The 17,877-nt window shown below is 34.5% G+C and overlaps 1 protein-coding gene across 1 annotated transcript in view; it reads left to right on the forward strand.

Moving 5' to 3' along the window:
• The first annotated feature begins 1,633 nt into the window (after window positions 1-1,633).
• LOC149793090 (MYCBP-associated protein-like) overlaps window positions 1,634-17,877 on the forward strand; it is a 112,389-nt gene continuing 96,145 nt past the window's right edge. The window contains exons 1-3 of the mRNA XM_089968948.1: window positions 1,634-1,769; window positions 5,179-5,300; window positions 6,756-6,850. Coding sequence (XP_089825074.1) covers window positions 1,643-1,769; window positions 5,179-5,300; window positions 6,756-6,850 — 344 coding nt within the window. The 5' untranslated portion in view covers window positions 1,634-1,642. The remainder of the gene's footprint in view (window positions 1,770-5,178; window positions 5,301-6,755; window positions 6,851-17,877) is intronic.

Raw genomic sequence — 17,877 nt, forward strand, 5'->3', positions numbered from 1 at the left:
AATGTAAGATGTATCACTTATTTTTGTCTTTTTTAGATCACCAGCAGTGTTTTACATTATAGCACTAGTCTACAGCATGAAAGTTAAAGTTAGGGGACCTTGGACATTAGTTATTTATTAGTTTATTGTGAGCCACAAGTTGTACTGTACTGCAGTACCATATTGATTGTAACTTTATTAGTAATGAGTTGTTTATATAGTCTTAAAATGGGCTAACAACACATCATTTGTTTAAATCATATTGTAGACCTGGGCAACAGTAAACTGCATAAAGAATGTACTGTTTACTCTCATTTAAGCTGCAAAGTTTGTTACATTAAGTTCATTGTTTTGGTCCAATATTTAGGCCTTTAAGAGCAATTGGTAATGCACAATTCAGCACTGGAAAAGAAATGTTACATATGAATAATCCATTTAGTACTGAGGAGAAGTTTGAGAAATTGAACACAGCAGTTTGAACACAGAAGTTTTTTCTACAAATGCTGTTTGTAGATAGAATACATATTTGTTAGTCCTGGACAGCCTTGACTTTAGTTTCTAAAAAAGGCAGGCAATTTACTTCCTTCTTGGAAAAAAACTTTTAAAAAATGTGTGAAAATATATGCCTAGATAATTAGAGAATCATCGAATCACAAAGCAGAATTTTTGAAAAATAATTATGCATAAATGCCTGACTCCTCCCCCCATAATGTTTCTCCTAATCAGCTGTGTCTTATTTGTCATTAGGGAAAGGGCACAGAAGTTTGTATAAAAGTTGTTCTCTTTCTCCAGATGAGAACCACTTTATAGAATGATGCATTCAGTGGGTGATAGTTGAAAACTTTTAGAAGGGCACTAAATTTCTTAACAAATTCTTTTATTTTATTTCTCAAAAGGGATTAACATGAAGTTCATTATTCTCTGTGAAAGTCTGGTGATATTTATGGCCTCTGTACTGACAAAGTATCTCTTCAAACGTTGTTACAAAATATAAGTGGCGTAATGGAGATGCCAATTTTTGTAATTGTCCTTTAGAAGTTGTAATGTGGGGCCCTGAGTGGCCGAGTGGTCTAAAGCACTCTCTGTTACGGATCACTGCCATCTCACCTCTGTCTGAGTGGGTTCGAGTCTAGGATTCAGCCAATGTGGTTACGTGGAAAAGCTTGCCAATAGCTTCTCTTGGGTCGGTGGTTCTTACTGGGTTTTTTCCGGGTTCTTCCTCCACCATTAATACTGGCCGCCATGCATAGTCTATCATGTGCTGAAAAATGGCATTAAACCCTACAACAACAACAACAACAACAAAGTTGTATTGTTCATCAGATGCACAGTGGAATATATTTTGAGACGGCCTTTCTGTCATTGACTTGAGATATAAAAACATATACCTCAGTTCATTGAAAGCATAGAATATGTTAAAAAGTGATCCAGTATCATTTAATATGACAAAGTTGTATTTTCAGAAGGTTATTTATCAGTTGGAACTATTCAGTCATATGAAAAAAATACATATTTACTGTACAGGAAATTCATATAATATAGGTTATATAATATAGGTTGCATGTTCACCTTTAAATATATGACAGACTTGTTGCATTGTTCTTATACTTTATTATTCATGTATCTACTGTATATAAATTCTTTTTAGATAAATGACGCTGCTATGTCTGTGAAGAAAAACTCCAGATTATCCAAGTCAACAACTTCACAGAAGGTCAACTCTAAAAGTGATAAGAAATCTTCAACGAAAGTAGGGGACAAATTAAATTCATTGGCAGTAGTTGAAGATGGTAGGTTTTCAAGGCAGTTAATTTATTTTGTTTTAAGTTTCTGTTTTAAAAAGTGTTAGGCTTGGAGGTCTTAAACTAAGGAGCATAAAGAGTTTTGTAAAACTTAAGAAATAGTTTAATTTGCAGATTTATAAAATGAATATTTAAGAGGAACTTACAAATTAAATTTTTTTAAAAAAATCCTTAAAATGTTATCACAAGTCCAAAAGAACAGATTGCTCCAAATGAAGTCCAGGTATTGAATGTGCTGATGTACCAATAGCCTTGAAAGTACATAAATACCAACAGTCTTGATGTATCACAATGGCATTGTCCAAAACTTGTTTGAATGAATTCACAGTAATCCCAGAATCATGTTTAGTCCAAACAGTAATATGAGCACTTTGTAATTTCATTATATAATTTAAATAAAGGATTCCTCTCAAATTGAACCTAAACACAACATTAAATACATCTGCAAACTGATATTAAAACAAGAACAATACTAAGAAATAGGACTAAGAATAATTTTTCAGTTCTCTTTATATATATCTCCACTACTCTATTATGACTCTTTGTTGAACTACAACCCACCTGACTTGTGTTGCAATACTCAAGCATCCAGTCAGAAAATTACACTGAATTTGTTAACAGGTTCATTTTCTAGTACACACTTGTATATCATGGAGCATGTTTATCTAGTACACATATGTATAACATGGAGCATGTTTATCTAGTACACACATGTATAACATGGAGCATGTTTATCTAGTACACACATGTATAACATGGAGCATGTTTATCTAGTATACACAGGTATAACATGGAGCATGTTTATCTAGTACACACATGTATATCTGGTTTGTTGTTGGTTTGCTTAGTACTCTTAACACATTAATGGCTGTATAATGCTGAGGAAATGGGAGCCAAGAGCCTTTCTTTAGGACATGCTGAGGTGGCCTGGATGAGTATTGAACCCGCAGACCTTGACTTTTTAGTCTGGTGCTCGACCAACTGAACTGCATCACATGTTGTCAAAGTCCATTATTTCCCTTTTGTAGCCAGTGTCAAGGTCAGTCTTGCATATTCACATGTAGATGTGCAGACATAATAATGAATATTTGCTATTTGGAGGAAGTTTTGACAAGGAAGTTTTGACAACTAGGAAATGTAATATTCATTTTTGGTTTTTCATATACATTTAAATTGTAATATTTGTATATATGTGATATTTGTCAGCATTCAGTTGTACTGAAAATCTAGCATCCCCAATTGGTGTTTATCATCTGTTGTTTGGATGATAATTACAGGAGACCAATGCATGCTGTTTAGCCAATAAGACAAATGGATAAAAATAAAAATTAAGTAATCTCAGATCCTTCTAAAAAGTTGGCTTTTTGAAGATTGTTTTGGTGCCTGTCATCAATTTCAAGGTGACTAGGTGATAATTATCAAGTAAATGTTTGAAAATATGTTTTCTCAAATCATTGTGTAGTAAGTATAAATAAGTTTTTGCTGTCATTATTATTGATGTAGTTGAAAAAGGCCTTGCTGTCATTATTGTTGATGTAGTTGAAAAAGGCCTTGCTGTCATTATTGTTGATGTAGTTGAAAAAGGCCTTGCTGTCATTATTGTTGATGTAGTTGAAAAAGGTCTTGCTGTCATTATTGTTGATGTAGTTGAAAAAGGCCTTGCTGTCGTTATTGTTTATGTAGTTGAAAAAGGCCTTGCTGTTGTTATTGTTGATGAAAAAGGCCTTGCTGTCATTATTGTTGATGTAGTTGAAAAAGGCCTTGCTGTCATTATCTCTACCATTATCTCTATCTCTTTCTCTCTTGTGTCACATGTATTTCTAAAACCCTTATCTATCTATCAGATTATCATCAACATGCATGTGTTGGCTGCCTTTGATTTTGTGACTATTCTATCCATTCCTTTTCTCATCTATGTGGTATATATCTATCTATCTATCTACATGTGCTATTTACTATATATATATCTACATGTACTATTTACATTATCTTTTTTAACTTTAATTATTGCATATAATTTTAAGATGCAAACAAAGTTAAAAAGAAAACAAAGGATATTTATTTGTAAAGTAAAGTGCAGTTTCCTAAAAGATCCAGTATTTTATTATACCTAATGTTTAATTTTGGTTGTGATCATATTATGTTGTGTCTAGCAAGCTCATACCTCCCTAGGGCAAGTTCACTTTTCCAGTCAGCTTAGGGCAAGCTGCTTTTTAAAAGATATAAAGTTCTGACTTTGTGGATAAAATGAGTTTCATAAATGGTTTTTGCCAGGAAGGTAATGGGGAAGATTCAGAAAAGGAAGTCATTTAATCATGGAGGGATAAAATGTAAAGTATCCACAGCCTCTGAGGTAGCTATTTCTCCAGGTGCCATTAGACTCTGTGGCAACAGAAATGTCAAACATGACACTAAGAAGAGAGATAAAAAATTTCAGCCACATTAGGTCAATAATTATCCATGGTTTGAATTCACAGACTGAGGAAAGATGTTTTGCAGTTATTGCAAACAAAATCCCATTGTGGTACAAGTTGGAAACTCAACCAGTGGTCAGTGGAACTGACAAATTCAGGATTGACCTAGTCAAATTTAGTGACAGTTCTGGACCTCATAAGGCCTGTGCAGCATGCATGACACTAACCAGCATGTGACCTCATAAGGCCTGTGCAGCATGCATGACACTAACCAGCACATGACCTCACAAGGCCTGTACAGCATGCATGACACTAACCAGCATGTGACCTCATAAGGCCTGTGCAGAATGCAAGACACTAACCAGCATGTGCAGAAAATTCCTGAAGTTAGAGTTACTGACACTACATTAGTAAGAGTCATTTTAAAACTAAATGATAATGAAATGAAAATGAGGGCTTTCTTTAACACAGCTTCACCATTATCTGATCTGGAAATGCTGTTTGCACTCTAGGAGAAGAGCAGTGTTGAACATGGTACTACATGTAATTATAAGAACTGACTCAGGGCATGAGACTTTCCTCTGTCAAGTGATTAGATCTTGAGAGAAGTTAAGGAAGGTCTGAATTCCAATAAATTCCTTTCCGTTCTTGCTGATGGAAGTCCTGATGATACTGTGTGGCAGACATGTACATGGACATCCTTTCAAATCTAGTGGCTAAAACCTATTAAGTAAAGTTACAAAAAGTATCATATAATCCTGTACTTTTAAAAAATTATTCCCTTTGAAAAAAATAAATATGTTGTACATTATTTCTTTTGTTCCTTCAGTGGATTATAGTGCATATTTCTCACTAAATATCTGCAAGAGATTGAAATTTTGGGACAAGTGAAATTGTAAGTGAAACTACTTGACCTATGCATGTGGATGACAAATTTGTTTTGCCCTGAAAATGTTATGTTTTAAAATGTTTGGTCTTTTTAGAAAAGCGAGGGTGTTTGAGCCAATCTGCAGGATACAACCAAAAACCCCAGAAATTGCTGAACCTTCCAATCTGTGATGAACAAATTTCCAAGATGAGAATTTCACATATTAGCCTTATGAGTGTGAGTTTTGTATGGTTTTGTTGATAAATTTAATTGCAATTTTTTTAATCCTGGTAATTAACTTTGAGGGGCTTTTCAACTTAGGAAATATTGTTCACCATTTGTTTTATTAAGATGGTCAATTTAACCTTATTAATGATAACTTCCATCTTTACTCTTTTTAGACTATTTTTCAGGTAACTTCCTTATTGTATATTTTGCCATAATCAGTAGTACATCTGGTTGGAATTGTTAAATTTTACAGAAAAATGTTTATATTAGAGCCAGGTTCTGGTCATTGATTTTCTAGAAATTACTCGCTCATGCTATAAACATTCTGTTTGTGGGTGATGGAGTCTGTAAGAACAGTTCTACATTTGATGTTAAATGATTTTTATTATGAGTGAGACCTTATGAATATTTATGAGGTAATCTTGCTTTTGATCGATTGATGAATTTTTACTATTCTAGAGACTGTTTAATAGGATTGTGATCGGGGTCCCGAGTGGCCAAGTGGTCTAAAGCGCTCTCCATTACGGATCACTGCCATCTCGCCTCTGTATGCGTGGGTTCGGGTCCAAGGCTCGGCTAACATTGGTACATGGGAAAGCCTGCTGGTAGCTTCTCATGGGTCAGTGGTTCTTCCCTGGGTTTTCCAATGTTCTTCCTCCACCAGTTATACTGGCTGCCATGTATAGCCTATCTTGTGCTGAAAAATGGCGTTAAACCCTAGAACAACAACAACAATAGGATTGTGATCAAACTTGGTAAATAGGTCTGTCATCAAGATCTCTGTTGAATAGGACTGTGAATAAAATTAACACAATTTAATGTGACCTTGCATCTAATTGCTTCTGATAGGATTTTGATCAGACTTGTTAAATAGTCTTGTATCATCAAGATGCTGAATGAATTTGATTAATATGAAGACTGAATTCTAATCAGATCTTCACCATGTTTAAAACATTTATATGATCATCGTCATAGAGAGGCTGCATAATAAGTGGGAGCTGTGCATAATAATGAGGTATGTTGCATCTGATTTGCTGAGCTTGGTACCTCTCTAGCCCTAAGGACATCCAGCATCTTTTACACTTAGTAAATCTATTCATATATTCAAGAATCATGGATAATTTTAAGTGTGAACAATGATATAGTAAAATAGGTAAAATCAATATAATATAAAGTTTATGAAGTGTTATTTATACATGTTACATATAGAAAAAGTCATGGGTACATGTATATTAAACTAAATAACACAGTAGTTATTAATACAAATTCTTTCATCACAATAAAGATCTAATAAGTTGGCTTTAAAGAAATTGTGGCCCGAAAATTTTATATTTATGAAAGCTTTTACTAGTCTTAAGTCTCGAACTTCCCAGCTCCAAAATTTCAAACATTATGGCAGGCCATTCTTGGCCTATTATGGAATGAATACTGTAAAAGACTGAATCTGCAATTTTTTGTTTCCAGTTGCGAGAGGAATTGGATAATAGAAGGAAGTTTAATACTATAAAGGAGACACAGTACATCACCGTAAGAAAGAAAGTAAAGGATAATGCAAAAAGGTATATCTCATAAAATTATTTGCATAATTGATACAAGACCTACATTCATGAGTTGCCTTGATGGTTTCCATGACATTTTATTACATATTTCCCCGTTCCCAACCTTGAATGGTGGTCCTAACCCCAAAACTGTTCACTCATATTGTGATGCATGTTAAAGTATTTTTCATATTTGACCTTTAAGTCCCTACAGGTATAACAGATCAGCCAGATGACTATTGCATGGGCAACATATATACCAAGTTTGGTGAATTTCCATCCAGTGCTTCATTTGGTTTAGGAGTAGATATGGCTATGGATAGATGGATGGACAGACTGTTGGAGGGTCTCACAAAGTGTTGGAATAAAAATGTTGGCTAATTGAAGGAAGAAATATTAAGTAGATATTTTATTTGTGAAATTATTCTTGCAACTTTTGGATGAAGTTTATTCTGTTACATGTAAATATATTAAATACAAAATCTTTACTTAGGATGGTACATGACTGTTGCACATGTGTAGTTGTATGACATGTTTACTATAGGGTGAACATAATTGTTATTTTGTATATTTTTGAACTTGTATTTTATTTTTACTTTAATATTTTTATACGTTGTTACTACCTTTAACCCCAGCTAAGACTTACTAACTTATAATGTTGCCTTTGATATGATGTATTTTTTTGGACCAGAAACAAGTCATGTACAGTTACAATAAGAATCATCAACAAAACATGGTCATATAATGTACATGTTTGTAATTTGTTTTCTTTTATAGTAATTGCTTGTGAATCAATATTTTTGTATCTCAGATCATGCTGTTCCATTTTTTATATACATATACTGTAAATGTTGCGCTTGTTCCAAAGTTGTAACAAACAACACTTTTGGATCAAGATTTTTTGTATCTTACCCCATGCTTTTTCTTATATATATATTACTTGTTTCAAAATTTTAACAGCAGTTTACATTGGCAACAGTTTGTACCATATTCAGTGTAGTATCTTCACATATGTTCTTAAGTGTACATCCCCTTTTTTTAGTCGAAATGCCCATAAATGTAGGCACTTCAAATTGAATGCACAGGGATGACACTGACTTTAAAAAGTCACCAACCTCAATACTTTGTAACCAATTTCTAAAACATGTTGCCATTTTCATAATGGGGTGGGGGGATAAAAACAATTTTTTGCATACAAGTGAAATTTGTATGAGATGACCTGTCATTAGTGAGTAGGATTTACACTGAGAGAAAATAAACAATGGAAGTTAGATTAAATAAAGACAGAACTACACTGAAATGCACTTGTGTATTGACAACTTACATTTGCGTGGTACAATCTTTAATGAGTTAAGTACTTTTCATATATATGATTTTTAGTTTAGATCACATGTTAGAAATTTTATGTATCAGTCACATCCAGTTAGAAAACACATATAACATGTCTATAACATGAATAATAGTCCTCATTCAATCTATATCCCATTATTAACAAACACATCACTTAATAATTCACTTCAGCAAGTGGCTGTATAGTTCTTGTTTACATGCTACATGTACATGTACTTCTACTGGCCTAGATTTTGGTCAGCCTGAGACAAACATCATCTTGCTAAAGCTACCAAGTGGATGAGGCTATTCGTATGGAAATGAAAGCATGTGAACAAATTAAAAAGTTTAATAAACATCTTTGTGAGATGTTCCACCTTCAATTAACTTGATGGCCAGATATCTATAGTTTCAAAAGATTGGAATAATTTTTTTAATTTGCGTTTTACTTTGCCATTGATAGTCATCATAGGCATGAACTTTTTTTCCTGCAAATGGAAACTTTCATGGCACAATAAATGTGCTCTAATCACTTTGGAAAATGCAACAATCAATCAGATTCCATTGTTTTTATATAAGTTTGGTACTGACTTTCTTTGATCAAAGATGCTTTGATTTTATTCACGTTCGTAGTCGGCTTGCTTTGATGAAGGGTGCATGTATTATTGAAGTCATTACTAAAGGCCAACTTTGGAGGATCAAACAAATGTCTATTTCTTATTATGGCATTTTTTTTTTTCATTGTCCGTAGTATGTAAACAGCACGACTGGTGCTTCAAAGGTAATCAGTTTTCTTTGATGTTTGAGCAAAACTATTTTTTCTGGCAATCTTTTTAAAAAAAAGATTAGCAGTCATTTGGTCAATTTTAGCTGTTCATGCTCTCGCACATTTACTCATTTTAAGTTTGAAAAAAATTGTTCTTTTACATTTGAACACTAATTTTCTTTAACCAAAGTCTGCTCAATCCAGATTATTGAATACTTTGTACCTTAACTGTCATCAAGAAACTTACAGACGAAAATGATCAATCTCTATGGTCTTTCACAATGGTGGCCATGTGCTAAACATAGGTCAAGAAAACGGAACTTCGAGTGGAATTGTCACAATATAGGGTAGTACGAATTTGTTTATCAGTTAGCATAGCTTTCATTGTGACATCATAGTGAGCATGTGACATTCATTCAGAATTGTACAGGTTCATGCCTTTAGGTTCATTTCATTAAAATATGTCTACATACTTTAACATTGATTTTGCCTTATGCACTTCTCGGGGCATCAAAATAATGACCTTCCAAAGGAATGTGGACATTTAAGAATCCAAATGAAGTGAATACTTGCCACTTAAAGGTATGTAGAATCAAATTCTAAAAAATGACACCCGTTACTGAAATAGTTGGTGTTGAATGCCTACTTGACCTGAGTGACTTTTACTATAGACCGGTAGCAAGAATATTTGAGTGTATCATAGAATACATACTCTGGCCAGATGCCAGCATAAACAGATTATGATATAACAATGAACTGGTAAGATGGTATGAACAAAGGATTTGTTTGCATAAGAATTTATAGATTATAGTGCATTTTATATCCAAGTTTGTGGCTGCCTTTCATGGTGCCTTTGAATTTCTCCACTCCAAACTGGAGATTGTATATGTAAGTTTTAACAGCTAAATATGTTGTCTGGAAAAACATTAGCAGATGATATATTTTATTGCCAATAAGGAAAAAAAAATTGCAATTTGTGACATTGGTGAAGCCCAGCATGATCCCTGAACATACCATTTTTAGCCAAAATGTCCATAAATACAGTCACTTCTAACTGAACACATGTTTTTTAGTCAAAAAGTCCATATATATAACCATTTCTAATTGAACATGCCTTGATCTTAGCATGCTTTGTGGGTGGGAGTTGGCAGCTAAAATTAATCTAGAACATAATTAATTGCCCAGATCCTGCCAATGTGCATGCCTGGAATATCATTTTCACCTAATTGTATAGGCATAGTCTGAGTCAAAACTGGGTCTTTTGGTTTTTTTTGTTGGCTGTGACCATGCTTGGAGAGAGAATGTACATGCAGAGTGGAGTTTCCAATAGAGACAGTGGGAGCTAAGTCTTGTAGGATACACTTACATGTGAATTGGGCATTGTTTATGACTCATTTGGTGTCTTCTTATTGTACTGAGACAAAGGGAGCTAAGATTTGATTGCACTTACATGAGATGTGAAAGAGGTTTTCGACACATTTGATGTGCTTTTTTTATTGATATTTCAGCTCCTGAACTTTATCTAAATTATAATTTTTAAGTACAAATTATTGATATAATTCAGATATGGGTCAAATTCTGTACACCATGAAATAACTCAATTCTTTTTTAAGTATGACCTTTGTACATGGTTTTTGTACACTGCAGCTTATTTTGTTTATGATGATAGTTTATGGTGCACTGTGGCAGAATGTGTATATAATGGTAGTTTATTATGCACTTTGGCTTATTGTATATATGATGGTTGTTTATTATGCACTGTGGCATATTGTGCATATGATGACAGTTTATTATGCACTGAGGCATAATAATAAAGATGATCGTAGTTTATTCTGCACTGGCATATTGTGTATATGATGGTAGTTTATTCTGCATTGTGGCATATTGTGTATATTATGGTATTTTTTTCTGTACTGTGGCATAATGTGTATATGATGGTAGTTTATTCTGCACTGTGGCATATTGTATATATGATGGCAGTTTATGGTGCACTGTGGCATATTGTGTATATGATGGTAGTTTATGGTGTACTGTGGCATATTGTGTATATGATGGTAGTTTATGGTGCACTGTGGCATATTGTGTATATGATGGTAGTTTATGGTGCACTGTGGCATATTGTGTATATGATGGCAGTTTATTCTGCACTGTGGCATATTGTATATATGATGGCAGTTTATGGTGCACGGTGGCATATTGTGTATATGATGGCAGTTTATGGTGCACTGTGGCATATTGTGTATATGATGGCAGTTTATGGTGCACTGTGCATAATGTGTATATGATGGTAGTTAACAGTTCACTGTGGCATATTGTGTATATGATGGCAGTTTTTGGTGCACTGTGCATAATGTGTATATGATGGTAGATTATTCTGCACTGTGGCATATTGTGTATATGATGGCAGTTTATGGTGCACTGTGGCATATTGTGTATGTGATGGTAGTTTATTCTGCACTGTGGCATAATGTGTATATGATGGTAGTTTATTCTGTACTGTGGCATATTGTGTATATCTTGGCAGTTTATTCTGCACTGTGGCATAATGTGTATATGATGGTAGTTTATTCTGCACTGTGGCATAATGTGTATATGATGGTAGTTTATTCTGTACTGTGGCATATTGTGTATATCATGGCAGTTTATGGTGCACTGTGGTGTATTGTATACATGATGGCAGTTTATGGTGTACTGTGCATAATATGTATATGATGGTAGTTAACAGTGCACTGTGGCATATTGTATACATGATGGCCGTTTATGGTGCACTGTGCATAATGTGTATATGATGGTAGTTAACAATGCACTGTGGCATATTGTGTATATGATGGCAGTTTATGGTGCACTGTGCATAATGTGTATATGATGGTAGTTAACAGTTCACTGTGGCATATTGTGTATATGATGGCAGTTTTTGGTGCACTGTGCATAATGTGTATATGATGGTAGATTATTCTGCACTGTGGCATATTGTGTATATGATGGTAGTTTATGGTGCACTGTGGCATATTGTGTATATGGTGGCAGTTTATGGTGCACTGTGGCATATTGTGTATATGATGGTAGTTTATTCTGCACTGTGGCATAAAGTATATGATGGTAGTTTATAGTGCACTGTAGCATATTGTATATATTATGGTAGTTTATTATGCACTGTTTCATAATGTGTATATGATGGTAGTTAACAGTGCTCTGTGGCATATTGTGTATATGATGGTAGTTTATTCTGCACTGTGGCATAAAGTATATGATGGTAGTTTATAGTGCACTATGGCATATTGTGTATATTATGGTAGTTTATTATGCACTGTGGCATAATGTGTATATGATGGTAGTTAACAGTGCACTGTGGCATACTGTGTATATGATGGCAGTTTATGGTGCACTGTGGCATATTGTGTCTATGATGGTAGTTTATTATGCACTGTGGCATATTGTGTATATGATAGTAGTTTATGGTGCACTGTGTCATATTGTGTATATGATGGTACTTAATAGTGCACTGTGGCATATTGTGTATATGATAGTAGTTTATTATGCACCTGGTATATTGTGTATATGTTGGTAGTTTATTCTGCACTGTAGCATATTGTGTACATGATGGTAGTTTATTCTGCACTGTGGCATACTGTGTATATGAGACCTGCCAACTCTTACAATTTTGCTGTAAGTCTTAGGAAAATTACCCTTAAAATACGAACTTACGGCATGCTGGGAAAAACTGCAGAAAAATGATGGCTGCCAAAAAATCCGGATAATTGGTTCATCCATGTTTTATTTGGATCCTGGTTTCGTTTTAAAATTAGTGAAATTAGACAGGGAACCAGACTAACTTTACAGCAGCACCCCAGATGCTTTAAACTGTACATGTTTATTCATGAGAAGCATCTGCTTGGTCAAACTGCTGTTTATAGAATTTTTAAAAATGGCATCCAGAAATTGATGCATGTTTAAGACAAAAGGGAAAGTAGCTTCTTGAAAATTGTTTATAATCAACACAGAAGAATAAAACTCAGTATTCAGATTCTTGTGAATAAAAGCTGGAAAGGTCACAATTACATTTATTGGACATCATGTGCCAATTTGAGTATGTCTTTTGGCAGGAGATATGATTGTTGTTGTCATGTGAAATGGAAAAGAATTTCCAAGAACTATGTCAAGTTGAGAGATAGCAACAAGCGACTGAGCTGCATAGGGGTTTTGAACTAGAGTTTGTGCAACTGTACTAGTGGTAAATAAAGTCTGCTTGTACTTTACAAACGTTTCAGTTGAACATAATGTTTATCATCGATGTGTCAAACTTTTAATTACTTTTTCCAGCTTTACAATAGCAGTTATTCATATCTTGTTACACCTTACTGAAAACTGATCAATCTTACAGAAAAAAAATAAACTTCCTTACTGAGACAGACTTGTCAGGATTGACAGGTCTGGTATATGATGGTAGTTTATTCTGCACTGTGGCATATTGTGTATATGATAGTAGTTTATTATGCACTGGGGCATATTGTGTATATGATGGTAGTTTATGGTGCACTGTGGCATATTGTGTATGATGGTAGTTTATTATGCACTGTGGCATATTGTGTATATTATAGTAGTTTATTATGCACTGGGGCATATTGTGTATATGATGGTAGTTTATGGTGCACTGTGGCATATTGTGTATGATGGTAGTTTATTATCCACTGTGGCATATTGTGTTTATGATGGTATTTCATGGTGTGCTATAGCATATTATATATGCCATGATAGTTCATGGTGTACTGTGACATATTATATATATGATAGTAGTTAATAGTGCACTGTGGCATATTGTGTATATGATGGTAGTTTATTATCCACTGTGGCATATTGTGTTTATGATGGTATTTCATGGTGTGCTATAGCATATTATATATGCCATGATAGTTCATGGTGTACTGTGACATATTGTATATATGATAGTAGTTAATAGTGCACTGTGGCATATTGTGTATATGATGGTAGTTAATAGTGCACCGTGGCATATTGTATAGATGATGGTAGTTTATTCTCTGCTGTGGCATATTGTGTATATGATGGTAGTTTATTCTGCACTGTGGCATATTGTGTATATGATGGTAGTTTATGGTGCACTGTGGCATATCATGTATATGATGGAAGTTTATTATGCACTGTGGCATATTGTGTATATTATATTAGTTTATGGTGCACTGTGGCATATTGTGTTTATGATGGTAGTTTATTCTCCGCTGTGGCATATTGTGTATATGATGGTAGTTAGTTATGCACTGTGGCATATTGTGTATATTATAGTAGTTTATGGTGCACTGTGGCATATTGTGTATGTGATGGTAGTTTACTATGCACTGTGGCATATTGTGATTATGATTGTAGTTCATGGTGCACTCTAGCATATTATATATGTCATGATATATCATGGTGCGCTGTGACCTATTGTATATATGATGATAGTTCATGATACATTGTATCATTTTGAATATAACATAGTAGTTCAAGGTGTACTGTGGCATATTCTATATACCATGGTTGTTCATTGTGTACAGTGTCATGTTGTATATGGGGCATTGTGGCATGTTATGCAAAACATGGTAGTTCATTGTGCACTGTGACAAACTGTACTTGCCATCAAAATAACTCCATTCTTGTTTTACCACAGCTTATGTAAATGTACCTACATACACACTCAAACCTCACATTGACCAGCCTATACCTACATACACACAGACCTTACTGACCAGCCTGTACCTACATACACACACAAATTTCACTATAACCAGCCTATCCCCATGCATACACACAAACTTCAATGTGACCAGCCTATACTACTACAAATTTATGGTCCTAACCTAAGTAACAGAAAAGAGTGAAAACCAACAAGTTTTGTAGAATTCAACAAATAATTTATATCCCTAAAATAAAAAGTAAAAATTTGAAAAGAACTTACAATCTTGTGAGTTTTCACAAACAGTCCTAAAAGTTCTATCTCAAGTCCAAATGTATAAAGTTCCAATTGAATTCCAGTGGTGTTCCAAACGAATTCCAATATTGAATGTGTCAATGTGCCTGTAGTCTTGTACATGTTAATTTGCCAATATTCTGGAATGTGCCATTGTTGTAACAGTCTTTTGATGTATAACAATACTATTTTCCAAAATGTAATTGACTGAATTCACTATAATTGCAAGTTGTTTTAGTCCAAGAATATTATTGAGCACTTTGTAATTCCAGTGAATTAAGAGTTTAACGTTTTTTTCTGAGTTTATTGTGGTATAAACTGTCAGTTGCCTACTCACATAGCAAATAACACCCAAGCGGCACAGAAAAAACAATGCTAAACTCTTATAATTGAAATTTCAATTATTTGTTATGTTATTTTTTTTTTGGCATCATTAAAAAACAGAAATCTTAACTGAGTGTAGTAATACATGTTTGGGGTTTTTCTGTTATGTAGCTATATATAGCACTTGGGATTGTCCTGCTTGACCGTAATAAGGTCATCATAATACCAGTCCTTCAACCAATGGAAGCCGAATTTATTCAATTTTTTTTATTTTTAAATTGTTAGAATGTTGTTTTCCTCTCAAAATACTGTGTCAACTTAATATTCAACATGACCTAGCTCACAATTACCATTTCTCAAAATACTGTGTCAACCTAACCCTCAACATGACCTAGCTCACCATTACCACTTTCTCAAAATATTGTGTCAACCTAACCCTCAACATGACCTAGCTCACAATTACCATTTCTCAAAATACTGTGTCAACCTAACCCTCAACATGACCTAGCTCACAATTACCATTTCTCAAAATACTGTGTCAACCTAACCCTCAACATGACCTAGCTCACAATTACCATTTCTCAAAATACTGTGTCAACCTAACCCTCAACATGACCTAGCTCACAATTACCATTTCTCAAAATACTGTGTCAACCTAACCCTCAACATGACCTAGCTCACAATTACCATTTCTCAAAATACTGTGTCAACCTAACCCTCAACATGACCTAGCTCACAATTACCATTTCTCAAAATACTGTGTCAACCTAACCCTCAATATGACCTAGCTCACAATTACCATTTCTCAAAATACTGTGTCAACCTAACCCTCAACATGACCTAGCTCACAATTACCATTTCTCAAAATACTGTGTCAACCTAACCCTCAATATGACCTAGCTCACAATTACCATTTCTCAAAATACTGTGTCAACCTAACCCTCAATATGACCTAGCTCACAATTACCATTTCTCAAAATACTGTGTCAACCTAACCCTCAATATGACCTAACTCACAATTACCATTTCTCAAAATACTGTGTCAACCTAACCCTCAACATGACCTAGCTCACAATTACCATTTCTCAAAATACTGTGTCAACCTAACCCTCAACATGACCTAGCTCACCATTACCACTTTCTCAAAATACTGTGTCAACCTAACCCTCAACATGACCTAGCTCACAATTACCATTTCTCAAAATACTGTGTCAACCTAACCCTCAACATGACCTAGCTCACAATTACCATTTCTCAAAATACTGTGTCAACCTAACCCTCAACATGACCTAGCTCACCATTACCACTTTCTCAAAATACTGTGTCAACCTAACCCTCAACATGACCTAGCTCACCATTACCACTTTCTCAAAATACTGTCAACCTAACCCTCAACATGACCTAGCTCACAATTACCATTTCTCAAAATACTGTGTCAACTTAACCCTCAACATGACCTAGCTCACAATTACCATTTCTCAAAATACTGTGTCAACCTAACCCTCAACATGACCTAGCTCACCATTACCACTTTCTCAAAATACTGTGTCAACCTAACCCTCAACATGACCTAGCTCACAATCACCACTTTAGCAAAATATTGTGTCAACTTAACCCTCAAGATGACCTAGCTCACAATTACCATTTCTCAAAATACTGTGTCAACCTAACCCTCAACATGACCTAGCTCACAATTACCATTTCTCAAAATACTGTGTCAACCTAACCCTCAACATGACCTAGCTCACAATCACCACTTTAGCAAAATATTGTGTCAACTTAACCCTCAAGATGACCTAGCTCACAATTACCACTTTCTCAAAATACTGTCAACTTAATGGAAAATATATTTTCTAGAACTTTCTAAGGTCAGAATCGAGACTGTATCTTTAACTCAAACTGAAGTAAACGGCCTATGCCTCATACACACATAATCCTCACAGTGACTAGCCTATACCTACATGCACACACAAACTTAATTGTGACCAGTCTGTAGCTACATGCACACACAAACCTCACCGTGACCATCCTTTATCAACATACACACACAAACCTCATTGTGACCAGCCTATACCAACATACACACACAAACCTCATTATGACCAGCCTATACCAACATACACACACAAACCTCATTGTAACCAGCCTATACCAACATACACACACAAACCTCATTGTGACCAGCCTATACTTGTTTAATTATCGTGTATATCTATCTGTTCATGTAAGTACCACACATTCATATTTGGTAAATGGTCTCTCAGATTGAAATAACAGGTGTAGAATCTTTGAAAAGGAAAGCAATAAATTAGTTTATGTGTAATTATAACGTAATTCAGGATTTGAAGTTTTTTAGGCATCAACATATTTCTTTAAATGGAACTGAGTAGCACAGAGATATATATATATATCCAGTATTTCCCTTTCGTTTCATTTGTACTGAGTAGCACATAGATATATGTCTTACACCCCATGGGGAAACACTGCTATATCAGCACTATAATTTTCCACACAGTGACATATATTTAGGTCCCAACCATACATGGTGATCAATATACTTCCTGTCTTATGTCTTGAATGTAGATAATACCTTGTAATGTGATAATGATGTTAAGGCCAAACAACAAATATGTGTGGTTCTAGTTACATTGAGAAGAAGATTAGGGT

The sequence above is a fragment of the Sinohyriopsis cumingii genome, chromosome 8, assembly GCF_028554795.1.
Source record: "Sinohyriopsis cumingii isolate HCF-2022 chromosome 8, ASM2855479v2, whole genome shotgun sequence".
Taxonomy (NCBI): Eukaryota; Metazoa; Mollusca; class Bivalvia; order Unionida; family Unionidae; genus Sinohyriopsis; species Sinohyriopsis cumingii.